This window comes from Dipteris shenzhenensis, chromosome 24, assembly GCF_047967505.1.
Source record: "Dipteris shenzhenensis isolate YYH24624 ecotype China chromosome 24, Dip_SZ_1.0, whole genome shotgun sequence".
In the NCBI taxonomy this organism is placed as follows: domain Eukaryota; kingdom Viridiplantae; phylum Streptophyta; class Polypodiopsida; order Gleicheniales; family Dipteridaceae; genus Dipteris; species Dipteris shenzhenensis.
This window is the reverse complement of record NC_141619.1, coordinates 8,843,033-8,856,924: the sequence shown is the minus strand read 5'-3', so window position 1 is coordinate 8,856,924 and position 13,892 is coordinate 8,843,033. Positions and strand designations below refer to the sequence as shown.

The following is a 13,892-nucleotide window of genomic DNA, read 5'->3' as shown; positions in this document are numbered from 1 at the left end:
GGAATTACAGCCCATAACTCCGGGTTATACCTTTCAGCACAATGCTCAATCTTCTTATCGGGCACGCTTGGACAGATGGTATCAGATTGATCCACAGCATTGTGATGCCTTTACTTGTCAAATTTGGGTTGATCATGCTTTCACACATTCGGATCATGCTCCTCTTTGGTTGAGGCTTTCCTTACGTGAATTTCCCACTTACAGATTGCCTTGCTGAAGGCTTTTGCTGATTAATAATAGTTATCTGGAGCATGCTGACTTGAAAGCCTTGGTCTCTGATGCTATTCAGCCTCTCTCTCGTCAGATACGCATTGGTTTGGATTATGCCTCACACTCTTTTGTTGCTCGGATGCAAGCAGTTATTCGAGATTATGGAAAATCCTATATGCAAGCCACATAGGAGACTGTAGCGCATGCCAAATTTACATGTCAGAGTTTGACTGAGCTTGCTCATCTTTGCCCTTTGTTTTCAGAGGAAAGCATGCTCTTATGTCAGGTTCAATTCTCTCTTCAATCTAATGATCTCAGAAAGCTTGCTAAATGCAGGCTGCCAATATCTGTCGGATCCGGATACCTAATGGTTCTTGGTCAACATCTCGTTCAGAGCTTGCTGATTTATGTGTGCAGCACTTCTCCACTCATTTTGGGCATGTGGATACTCTTTCTCCTCGGGTCATGTCTGCACATCAGCTTCTTTTGCAGCATGTTCATCCAATTCTGTCTAATGCTCAGGCTTTGGAACTTCAACATCCCTTCACTGAAAGGGAATTGTCTGATGCACTGAGATCCTGTGGCAGATGGAAATCTCCAGGATGGGATGGTCTCATTGTTGAATTTTTTCTTGCATTCTGGGATCTTCTTAAATTCACCTTGCTGCAAATGGTAAATACAACATGGCAAAATCAGCAGATGCCTTTGTCATGGACAAAGGGTCTTCTCAAGCTGATTCCAAAAAAGCAGCTATGTGATTCACTGGGTGATTGGAGGCCAATCACACTCATGCCAGTCATTTACAAGATCATTACCAAAATGGTGGTTGATCGGATTAAAGGTTATTTGCATGATGGGTTGCATCCCTCCCAAGATGGCTTTGTTCCACGTCGCCATATCACAGATAACATTGCCAATGCTTATATTGGGATTGAATATGCCAAATACACACAGCACGATGTTCTACTCTTGCAGGTAGATATTGCAAAAGCCTTTGACACAGTTCAATGGGATTTCACCTCGCAAACTATCCGAGCTTTGGGGTTTGGACAAAAAATGCAGCACGTTATTTACTAGCTTTACAGAGATAGCAATGCGGCTTGCATTATCTCTGGGGATATCTCTGATGAGTGGACTCCTCGTTGTTCGGTCCGCCAAGGATGCCCTCTCAGTGCTTTACTGTACGCCATTGCTACTCATCCTATGCTGCAATGTATTGATCATCTTGTGGCTACAGGATCACTTCATGGCTTGGAATTCGATGCTAATCGCAGCATGGTTGCTCAAGCTTATGCTGATGATTCTTTCTTTACCCCAAAGAATACGCCCCATGATCTTGGTGCCTTGATGCAGGCCCTCTCTATTTATGGTTTGGCAGCTGGTCTTCATGTTAATTTTCAGAAGTCTAAGCTACTCCCTTTGCATTCCAAAGACTGGCATAATCTATTATGGCCCGGGATATCATTCCACCCACTTAGTTTGTTCGTCATCTTGGTTACCCTTTGGGGTGGGAACTCACTCACCGACAACAAACTGATTGGGTTTTGGCTAAGCTTCGGAAAAAGCTTTGAGTATTGGAAACTGGCAACCTGGCCTTTGCACGTTCGTCTTCGAATAGTGCAGTCCATGCTTATGGCATATATTCAATTTTACTTGCCATTGATTATGTTCACTAAGGCAGATCTTACATCTTTCATGTCTGTCTTTATGGAACTCTTCTGGCGATCCAAACATGGCAGAAAAAGTCTCAAGCTGCTTTCGATGCATCACATTTGTTCTCCCAAGATGCATGGTGGATTGAACATCACGGATATTCGTGTGCATATTCTTGCCCACAAGGGGAAAATGTTACTACAATTTCTGCAAGGTGATCAGCCTTGGGCTCTTATGATTAAGACTCTGGTCACTCATATCAATATTTCTGTGTTTGGTCATTGGCAACTCGATCACTGGGATTTCCTTTTTGGCTGCACTAATGGCACTTTGCCTGGATGCCCTTTTGTCTCCCGCTTGCTTCTTGACTAGAAGCATGTTCTTTCTCATCTGGAATGGAATGGACGGCAATCTTTGCTTGGGAATTCTTTCAGAGATGAAAGCATTCACTGATCGAACGTCTTTCAGCCTCCCTTGGCTTTACGAAAACCTCAACGTTCCTACTTTGTCTCGTTTAAAGGCATCACCTCGGTTGCTGATGTTATAGATGATGCTGGTACTGTGCTCCCCTTTTGTCTAGCAACCACTACATATGGATTAGGCTCTCATTATCGTCCTTTGTGGCGACAAATTACTTCTATGCTTTCGCCCTTCGTTCCGATTCCTCCTTTGGAACTCTAGGACCGACTGGAAGATTGGACTTTGACTTCTCCAAGGTCCTCTTCTCGTCCTTTGAGGCTATCTCAGATTACTGTACCTGCATTGTATAAAATCCTTTTGCCTCAACCTTGGGTTTTAGAGAGAGGTGATTCTGTTTGGCGAATGCATCGCCCAGCCAAGTGGTGGAAGAAAAGATTACAGCAACTTTGAGCCTATAAAGTACCGCTTCGGCAACAGGTTTTCTTTTGGCGAGTTCTTTTGGGAGTGTTTCCATCTGGACAGCTATTAGCTCATCGACCCATTGCTCCTGCACTTTGCCATAGATGTTCTGCTTCTTCGGAGACTGTGCCTCACTTGTTTTGGCATTGTCCATGCTCTCGTGAGTTTTTTGATCTGCTTCGACAGCACCTGCAAGCGAGATTCCCATCTGTTCCGTTTGGGAAGTTCTTCTGGCTATTTGGGTTTCATCCATCCAGACCGGAGTTTCATCTTTTCTTCGTTTGGGTTCGCTACTGGGCACTATGGACTTTATGGACATATAGGAATTGTAAAGTCTTTGGTGATCCTACTTTCTCTCTGTTTGGCTTTTTTAGGCGTTCATTGCAGCAATCTTTCTTTGATTGCTTGCACACCCGCTGCATAGATCATGAGGTCTTTTTGGCATTTACTGAAATTTTCAGTTGATGTAATTGTAGCACCTTTCTTTGAGGTTGCTACTCATATAATATAATCAATCAATGATTTCACCAAAAAAAAAAAGTGTGTGTGTGTATGTATACATATAGATCTATACATATATAGGCATAAATATATATGTTTATACATATGTATCACACTCACAGACACACACACTTTTTTTTTTGGGCGTGGGCGTGGGCGTGGGCGGGACAGACACACGCATGCACACACACACAATATGAGTACAGATACATAAATCCCTAAAATGCCATAGCTTTGATGAAAATCGTGTTCTGCCTAACACCTGTAACAAATTGCCGATGGCAAGGTGCAAAAGAATAACTAAGGAAGAGAGAGTAGAAAGAGTACGGTATGATGAAGGGGTTGGATGTCTGAATTAGAAAGATCTCAACTCCAAGGGTAAAAGGAGAGCAATGCATGCAAGAGAGGGAAAGAAGGTGAAAGAAGGTGAGTATCACTTCCAAGAAATGCAAGAAGACCAGGACCGATGGTTTGATGAGACTGTAAGAAACCTGATACAACAAGCTCAAAGGGTGGAGCTACTAAACGAGCATCAACACCCATGCTAAATGCTAAATGCTACATAGTCATAAAAACATCACTACTACATAGTCATAACATCAAAATCATCATCATCATCGTCACCATCATCATAACTCATCAAAATCCAGTGTCAAGTCTAGTCTGGTATAACAGATACAGAAGCCCCCCCCCCCAGCTGTGGGTCTACATATGACAAGGGCCACGGTAACCCCTGTCGGTCGTACCCCCCAGCCTTGAATATGGAAGGAATGTCTCCAAGTGTAATCTGTGCATCCGCCCTCTGTCGGATATGCCGTGTTGCTAGCTCTAGATCACGGCCTCGTCAAGTGCTCATGAGGTGGTAACCTGTGCGGTCCGGCCAAAAAAACTCCGTGATTGTACTCTGAGAAGAGTCTGCATGTGTGTCCCATACATGTCTCTGTGATCTAAGAGATAGAGGAAGAAGATGCACTACACGCAAGGTACGACAATAGAGGAAAATCATTTAAAAGGCCATGGCCAAGGGCAATCCGTTCATTGAAACAACGCGCTACCAAAACATTTCCCATGCTTTCAGGATGCAGAATGCTTTATCCTGCTTCTCTGCGAAAAATGCAGAGCAAAAGCCTAATCATTCCACGGGGAATATGATGTGAGGCTATATTGATGAATGCCCAATACATGGTAAGCAATTGTAGCTACCATGTCACCATGTCTTCGTGAAAATAATTAAATCTTGGAAACTCCTCTACAGAATGATTGACAAAGATGTACTTTTTCGGGTCGATCCACACCAACACATAATGTTCAACCTTGGTGGAATCTTGATTCATTAAAGAAATAAAACGGTAACGTATCTTGCTGTGCTTATGCAATAAAGATGACAACCAGTGTATAATTTGAGACCTGGACCAAATGTCACCTCATTTTGCCAAAGGCTGCACCAAAACCAAATCACAAGACATTCACGCTAGCACATGCAGATTAGTTAGCATGCCCATAAGAATCTGGTGATTAAACAATGTACAATTCTTCCGCTTCACATAGATGAAGTTTATGAGCTGCTACAAAAAGGGAAAAACTCACTTATCCCTGCCAAGGTGTAACAGAGAGGAATATACAGTAATGTTTAAAACTTGCAGTTGCTACTAGATTGGGCAAAACAGCTAGGGTACAATGAAAATGTTTAAGCCGGCACCCTACCCTTTTTCCATAACAATACTTCAAAGAGATGGGGAGTTAATTCATGGCAGTTACTCACATTGTCAACTGGCGAATAAGATTTCATGTAGTAATAAAATTCCTCTTTCCTTGGATCACCCCATTCCTACATGACCAGTTGCCAATAGAGACAGCCAAATCTGAGTTAATGCACTGTGAAAGAACCACACTGGAAGAAAGTTCTGCCCATTGTTTCCTGTCTGAGATAACCACTGTGAGTGATACACTCACCTCCCACTCAGCAGTGGTCAGAGGAATAGAAGAATCAAGCATAGTTGTGACAACATCAACAAATGGAACCCCAGCAACTGCAACCTTGAACAAGTCTGGCCTCATATTCAAAACAGCTCCAATCAGCAGACCTCCAGCACTTCTCCCATTGATACACAGTTTGTCCTTTCCACCGAAATTGTGGGCCAAAAGATACTCTGCACAAGCAATATAATCGGTAAAGGTGTTCTTCTTTTTTAACAGCTTTCCATCTTCATACCACTTCCGCCCCATCTCTCCTCCTCCTCGAATGTGCGCAACAGCATACACAAATCCCCTATCAATCAAGGCCAATCTAGTGGCCCTGAAATCTGGTTCAATAGATACCTGCAAATCAACAAACGTGGTTGATGTCAATTTTGCATGTACAAAGGTATCCCAAACCTGTACATACGGGTGAAAATTAAGAAGCCCAAAGATTAGCAAAATTAAAATGGAAAAAGAAACAAGATGTCTTTAAACAATCCGCATACTTCTTCATTTGGACCTTAAACCGCTCTTAAATTCCAACCTGGATAGTGAGAACACGGAGCTTCAAGATCAACGGACTAAATGCACCAGAACATATTTGCATACATATGAGTTATAAACTATACCATGCGTGAATAAAAATCCATGGATCTAAATTGTATTTAGTGGTGGAAATGCCAAAGGCATAACAAACCATCCACATTAGCAGTACCCTCTGATTTGCACCTCATCAAAGTAAGTACATCTTTGGTAGATACTCTGGAATGGTCAGTGCCAATCACACACTTTCCAAGACAGCAGGAGATTAATAGACCTGAGTTTTCTTCAGCAGAGACTGCAACTGAGATTTCCTCAGGCTTCCTTTGGCAAGCTTTTCTGACTATTTGGAATTTATCCTCGACGGCCAGATTTTGAGCTGTTTTACACCTGGGTTTGCTACTGGGCACTCTGGACTCTCTGGAAACATAGAAACCACACAGTCTTTGGTGATCCAATTTTCTCCCCTTTTTTTTTCCGTCATTCTTTGCAGCAATTACTTTTTGATTGCATGCAAACACAATGCATAGATCATGATGTATATGTTTCTTACATGCAAATTTTCTCCTGATGCACATTTTCAGCTTACCAACTTTTTTGGGTTAGCTTTCCTGTAATAAAAAGTATTCAAAGTTCTCACCAAAAAAAATGTGCGCGTGCGTGCGCGCGCGCGCGTAAGGTGACGTGTGTGTGTGGTAGTGGCCTTTGCTCTCCAGCCTCGCCAAGGATTCCTGTACCGGCTCCCCTACCGTCCGTACACCTGTATGGTTGCTGTACGATTTCCGTACAACCGTACAGATCCGTGGCTGTCTGCATCGCCGTACCCTTCTGAAGTCTGCGTTCCGTGCGTCCTAGCAGCCTCGTTGGTATATCCGTACTGTACCGTCCTTTCCGTCCCCTTTTGCATCTCCGTACAATCCAGGCCTTTCCGTACAGTCCCGTTGGAATAGGCCCCGTACAGTCTCCGTACAATCCAGGCTTCTCCGTACAGTCTGTGTAATCCCGTATCTTTTCGTACGATTTCTGGGTCTTGCTTCTGTGCATTTCCGTACAGTCCTTTCCGTGCCCTTTTGCACCTTACGTACATCCGTACAGCTCTGCCTCATGTTTCCGTATAGTTTGCTCTTCCCCGTACAATCTGCTTTTTCCGTACAATCTGCTCTTTTCCGTACAGCCTCGTCTGTACCTTCGTACAGTCTGCTCTGGTCCGTACAATCCAGTACATTTCCCGTACAGTCCCGAGTTCTCGCGCCTGTGCTTTTTCGTACAATCCTGTGTCTCGCTTGCTTCTGATTCTATACTTCTCCGTACAGTCCCTCTTGCCTTGTCGTATTTCAATCATGGCTTCAGGTTCGGATGTTTGTACATATGCTCGAAAAGAAAGATCTGCAGATGCTAAGCGCCGCCCTTCACAGCCTGCAACACAAGATGCTGAACTTACTATGGAAGCTCAATATGTGTTTGATACCCTCAAGGATGACTTTCAGCAGTCACGACAGAAATGGGGCAAACCAGTTCCAGAGGTCACGTACAAATTGAAATTGCCCTCCCTTGTGAATCCTCTCAGGAAGTTATCTCAAACCGCGGTTATAATTTTCTTTCCAGGAAGAATCCCAGCAGCCAGTGATGTCGCACAGTGGATTAATTCCATCCTTGGAGGATGCTTTGTAGAGGGAGTATATTTTGCATCTAGAGGCTTTTATGAGGTGCATTTATCATATGCTTTATGCAAGCAGAGGTTACTTGAGCTTTCTCCCCTTTTTAACAAGAAGCAGATGGTACATGCTATGCCTTGGTCCCCAAACAAGGATTATCAAAGTCTAATACGCCATCATTGTCCCATATGGGTTGAGGTTGTTAACTTCCCAGACTATATGCATGAAGAATTGCCTGGCCTGGCTGCTACTTTGGGACAGGTCATTTGTCCTCCATGTCCTATGGGAAACCGTAACAGGTTCTGCATTCTCTGGGACACTAATTCACCCACCCTCCTTCTATTGCAGTGGAAGTTGAGGGAGTGCAACTGGGAAAAAAGTATTTTGAATTGAAATGGGGTGTGTTTGTAGGAGCTTGTTTTGCCTGCCACAAGTTTGGGCATCTAGCCTCTGAATGCCCAATGGTTCTACATCAACCCCCTCCCAATGCCTTACCGCCCCAGACACGGTAAAAGAATGAGAATTTGCAAGCTAAGACAGCAAATAGAAATGGAGAAAAGAATGCCAAATCAATCAATCAGGTGCAATCACTTGGAGAAGGAAAAGAAAAAGAAAAAGAGAAGATGAAGGAATCTGTGGGAATAGATCGGGATGGTTTTCAACACCCTAAGAAGGTGGTTGTATTGAAGCAACGCCCCTTTCAATCTCGTCAATGGGATGCTTCTTCTCCTTCACCGGGACAGGCTGCCACTTCAGCTCCTGTCCTTCAAAATTGGGTGGGGGTTTTGAAGAAGGGCATCCCCAAAACTTTCCGATATACGGACGTAGTAAATCGTTCATAAGCATGACGAACGTCGCTGGAGCATTGGTAAGTCCAAAGGGCATTACCAAAAACTCATAATGACCAAACCTGCTTCTGAAAGCGGTTTTATGCACATCCTCGGCTCTAATCCAGATTTGATGGTAGCCGCACTTAAGATCTATCTTGCTGAAAATCACGGCTCCGTGTAATGCATCTAGCAAATCATCAATCCGAGCCATCGGATACCTGTGCTTAACAGTGATATTATTCAATGCTCTGTAATCTATACAGAGGCGAAACGTATCATCCTTTTTCCTCTTTAATATCACTGGCGAAGCAAAAGGTGAGAAACTTGGTTGAATCTGCCCCAACTTGAGGTATTCTTCCAGTTGTCTACGCACCTCCGCTTCTTCAGCAAAACTCATTCTATAGGGAGGTCTATTTACAGGTTCTGCCCCCGGGATCAGTTCAATCTTATGTTGAACTTTCCGCTCTGGAGGTAACCCATAAGGCAGTTCATCCCTAAAACATTCAGAGAACTCCTCTGTTATAAGATTAGCCAGCTTGGCCATCTCACCACATTGCATAACATCAGTGCTAGCCGAAGAATCATCCACTGACTCTACCGATGCTGTGCAAAGGTATAAAAACTCTACTTGAGCCTTTCTGATTTCCATCACGGAAACCAACGGTCCCTGAGGTATATCTTTTTCACCTCGCAAGACATAAAGCACATCATTCATCTTGAATTGATATACGTGCCTTTTCCAATCAATGGCTGGATTCTTCCTAGAATGCCACGCCATACCCAGGGCTATATCTGCATGAGCAAGCTTGGTCATTTCAAAATCAAGCTTCTCAGCATAGTCCTGAATCCGAAGCTCCAACTGGGTAACCCTTTGGTCCCATACTTCAATTGAACTTCCATCTGCCATCCTGACTGTATACGCATAGTCAGATGGACTTGTCTTTAATTTCAGCATCTTCACGAGCTTGGAGTTAATCACATTGTGAGTTGACGCCGAGTCAAACAACACAATGACATCATGACTGGCTACTTGCCCTTTCATTTTAATTAACTCTGTATCATTAAAGGCCGTATACCCCGTTGCTGCGGGCTTAGATAGGATGTTATCAGGTGCACTCGTCACTAACTTAGCAACAGATACACATAACAAACAAGGTACTAACCTCTGAGAAGGTCCCGCCAGTTGCATCTGCATATGTTCCGCATTGGGACTCTCCTGCATTTCTACGTCGCATTCAGATATTATCATATTAGCCGTGCGATGGTCTTTATTCAGTGGACAATCCTTCCACTGGTGTCGCTGAAGGCAGCCGAAGCACAATCCTTCTTTCCTAGCTTTCTCTTTTTGTTCAGGGGTCAACGAGGACTTTGACCAAGCCCGGGCTGCCATTGGAGTTATTTTCCTTTTCACCCCAACAGTGGTACTTGTCTTTACTGGTCCCTCAACCGGCTTCACTTGCTTGGTTTGGCCACTTGGCTGCGAGACACTTGTCTTTGAAACCCATTTCCTCGAAAATCCCCCTTTTCTCGGGTGCTCATACTGAGTCCCTGCCTGCACAAATCCACCAGATCTGCCTCTGGCATCCTCATAGTTCAGGGCTACTCCTATAGATTCATCTAATGTAGTCACATATTTAGCCCGAACTTCCATTTTGATTTTGTCGTTCAGTCCATAGATATAGTCTTTTAACTGAACCGACATAGGGAGAGGGTCTGTTATTTTCATAACACATTCCCTAAATTTGTCAGTATACTCTGCCACTGACAGACTCCTCTGACGAAGATTTCTATAAGCATCCCAAGCTCGGGATTCTTCATCAGGTGGAAGAAAGTGTTTCTTGAATTCAGCTTTAAAGCCTTCCCAAGTGGTTGGAGCAACTTGATCCTTCTGTTGCTTTATCCACCATCTGTCCGCTGCCTCAATAAACAGGTGTGTGGCCTCGTGGATTTTCTTTAGATCGGATCTAATCTCACAAATGGCGAAGGCTTCTTTCCACTTGTGCAACCAAACCTTGATCACATCAGAGCTGCGCTCGGTCATCCGACCAGCGTACTTCTCCGGTCTATAATTAGCGATATTAGGCACTTTGACCCTTGCGCGCTCTAAGGAATGTATACTGGGCTCTGGCTCTGCTAGAGCTTTGCCCTTATCAATCCTAGACGGTCTAGCCGACAAGGCTTGCACCATCTCCCTGATCTCATTTTGACCAGCATTCACTTGAAGCTGCTGGTTCATAATCTGCTGTAAAGCGTCCTCTAATATCGAAATCCTACCAATCAATGTAGGTGCTGCATGATGTGACATCTGTTGTGTAGACTGTACTCTAGACTCACTAGGATTCACTCTTGAATTCTGCCCTTCAGCTTCCATTGGTTCACAGTGGAAGATGGGGTTTTTTTTTTTTAAATAATAAACCCAAATAACCAATATATATACACCCTTCACTTCTGTTCTGCTTTCCTGTTTTTTTTTTCTTCTACAGTGCAAAAATCATAGAACCATATGAGAACAAAAAAAACTGCACGGAAAGAAAGGGCTCCCTGATCTTTGTTACGTACTGCCTCAGCTCCACAAACTCGAATCTTCGAAGCCTGCGCTCTGATCGAAATCTGTCTGAGGGAACCAGGTCAACTGTCACGAGCCAGCCAACCAAGTAGCTAGATATCTCGAAGCCTGCAGCCTCCACGTGCGACCTGCTCTCTGATTGCAACTACAGTAGATAAACGAACTGGTGGCCAGAGAAGTCCCGCAAATGTCATAAACTACTTCTCTGAAAATGTAGCAATCTGTTTGGGATTTGTCATAGCCCACGAACTATATGCGTGACCATGGACGAGACAGATAGGTTATTCGTCAACCTATCGTCTATCTTCACCAACCTCCTCAGATCCAGCGCGTCGCCCAATCACGTATCACGTGCTTGCGCTCCTCTATCACGACCAGTCACCTAACACCCCGCCATCTTCTACTAACCCGTGCGGGATGATCACCGAACAGCCACATCGTCTGTCACGTGAAGGTCACGATCCCTTTGGCTGTGTCTCTGTTGGGCGTCACGCACAGCAATCCGTCCCACCTACGCTCTGGTCCTTCGACACCCCTTTCGTGTCAACCTGCGCTCACGAATCGCTTGCTGTCCATAGTCCCTGTTGTTCGTCGTTACAATCCACGTATCCCTCGATCTCTCCACAGGCTCTGATACCAATTGTCACCTACTATCGCTTCTTAGCTTCTTGCCCTTACGTTACCTATCCACGTTTTGATTTACTGCTTGAATCTCTACTCGTTGTTTTTACAATCACGGGCGATGGCGATCTGTTATACCACCCAGCCTATTCTCAAAGGATAGTTAATCATCAGATTACGTACGTTATTTCATACCTATCCAAGAGACCCTCAATTCCCTAGATAGTTCTCCTTGCCAAATGTCATCAATTTAGCCTCTCCACTTGGTGCACCTTTTTTTACCCCTCTCTTGGGGCACATTAAAACCCACTTGCCCCTTGGCATTATTGCACATTTAGGTGCACCTAGGCCTTAGCACTCAGAACTATCTAGTCAATGCCATTCCGCCCTCACCTAGGACCTTGGCAGTTACTTCTCTTGACCATTTCAATTACGCACATTAACTATTACAAAAGTTGGTCATCTAAGAGAAAATGCCCACCGATCTATCCGAGGTCATGCTATCCCGGCTAGAGCATAACAGCTGCTCCCATTGCATTCTAAAGACTAGCATAGTCTTTTGTGGCTCGGGGAAATCATTCCACCCACTCAGATTGTTCGTCATCTTGCTTACCCTTTGGGGTGGGGTCTCACTCGTCGTCAACAAACTGATTGGGTAATGGTCAAGCTTCGAAAAAAGCTAGAGTATTGGAAATTGGCAACTTGGCCGTTGCATGTTCGGCTTCGGATAGTGCAGTCTATTTTGGTGGCTTATATTCAATTCTATCTGCCATTGATTTTTTTCACTAAGAAGGATTTGTCTTCCTTCATGTCCACCATTATGGAAATTTTCTAGCGGTCAAAGCACAGCAAGAAAAGCTTGTGGATTCTTCCAATACAGAGATTGTGCTCGCCCAAATTGCATGGAGGGTTCAATATTCTTAATATACATATACACATTTTAGCTCATAAAGGCAAGATAATGCTTCAGTTTCTTCAAGATGATCAGCCTTGGGCAGTTATGATACGTTCTTTATTGGTTCACATCACTACTCTTGCATTTGGTTTTGGCAACACACCCAGTGGGATTTTCTTCTGGGCTGTATTGAAGGCACAATCAAAGATTGCCCTATGGTCTCTCGGATGTTTTTTGATCGGAAGCATATTTTTTCACACTTGGCATGGAATGGAAGAGACTCTTTACAGGGTAACTCTTTGCGAGCAGAGAGCATCCATTGGTCGCAAGCTTTCTCTACTCCCTTGGCTTTGCAGGAGCCTCAACGCTCTTATTTTCTTAATTCTAAAGGGATTGCAGTTGTTGCAGATGTTATCAATGATGATGGCTTTATTTTATCTTTCCCTTTGGCTGTTGCAAAATATGGTTTGGACATGCACTATCGTCCAGTATGGCAAATCATTTCTTGAATGATTCAACCATTTCAGCCAGTATCGCCATTAGAGTTTCGAGACAAGCTTCAAGATTGGACTCTTCTTCCTTTATATTCTTCTATTCGTCCTTTAAAGCTGTCTCATATCACAGTCTCTTCTCTATATAAAGTTTTGTTGTCACCACCTTGGGTGTCAGATAGAGCTAATCAAATTGGGCATTGCATCGTCCACTCAAATGGTGGAGAAAGAGATTAAAGCAGATTTGGCACTCTAAGCTTCCTTTACGCCAACAGGTCTTTTTACGGCGTGTTCTATTCGGGGTTGTACCGTCAGGACAACTTTTATCTTGCAGATGTATTGCTCTTGCTATCTGTCGTCGGTGTTTAGCTCCCCGGGAATCTATATCTCATATCTTTTGGAATTGCTCAGAGACACAGAATTTCTTGGGTATTCATCGCGACAGATTGAGATTGAGATTCTCTCAGGCTGTTTTTGGAAAGCAATTTTGGTTGTTTGGGATATATCCCAAAAGGCCAGATTCCGTCGTTCTTTGCAACAATAGCTCTTCGATTGTTTGCAAACTCCCTACATAGATCAGGATGTATATTTGTCCTACATGGACATCTTTGCTTGATGTACTAGTTCCGCTTACCAGTTTTTTCCTGTCTAGCTATATTGTAATATAAAGCATTCAAAGATTTCACCAAAAAAAAAAAGTGTGTGTGTAGCCCAAGAATCACACAGTGCTAATTTCAAATCCAACTTATTTCCTTAGTGTGTACTAGTGTAGAGAGAGATGTGTGCAGACAGTAATGAACTGTGCTAAAGAGAAAGAGCAGCAACACTAATAGATATTTGTCCAACGATGGACCAAACCATACACCAAATGTGGACACCGTGTGCAACCATCTATCAACAGGGTGCTGCGTAGATGTGGACCCTTGACTCCAAAATATGTTCTCCTCCTCTCCTAGCGCCTCTGTGGGCTTCCTAGTGATACCCCGCAAACACAGCTTCCTTCTGCTCCAATGGACAGCAAAAGGTAACCCTTTCTCCGATCCTGCAGTGTACCGCTCTTTACCCTTCAGATGGTCGGCAGGTTGAGGTGCA

At 43.9% G+C, this 13,892-nt stretch overlaps 1 protein-coding gene across 1 annotated transcript in view; it reads right to left on the bottom strand.

Moving 5' to 3' along the window:
* The window catches only part of LOC147886173 (Prolyl oligopeptidase family protein), a 119,743-nt gene that overhangs the window by 55,834 nt on the left and 50,017 nt on the right, over nt 1-13,892 (bottom strand). The window contains exons 7-8 of the mRNA XM_087395652.1: nt 5,197-5,562; nt 5,006-5,071 (exon numbers count right to left, since the gene is read on the bottom strand). Coding sequence (XP_087251778.1) covers nt 5,006-5,071; nt 5,197-5,562 — 432 coding nt within the window. The remainder of the gene's footprint in view (nt 1-5,005; nt 5,072-5,196; nt 5,563-13,892) is intronic.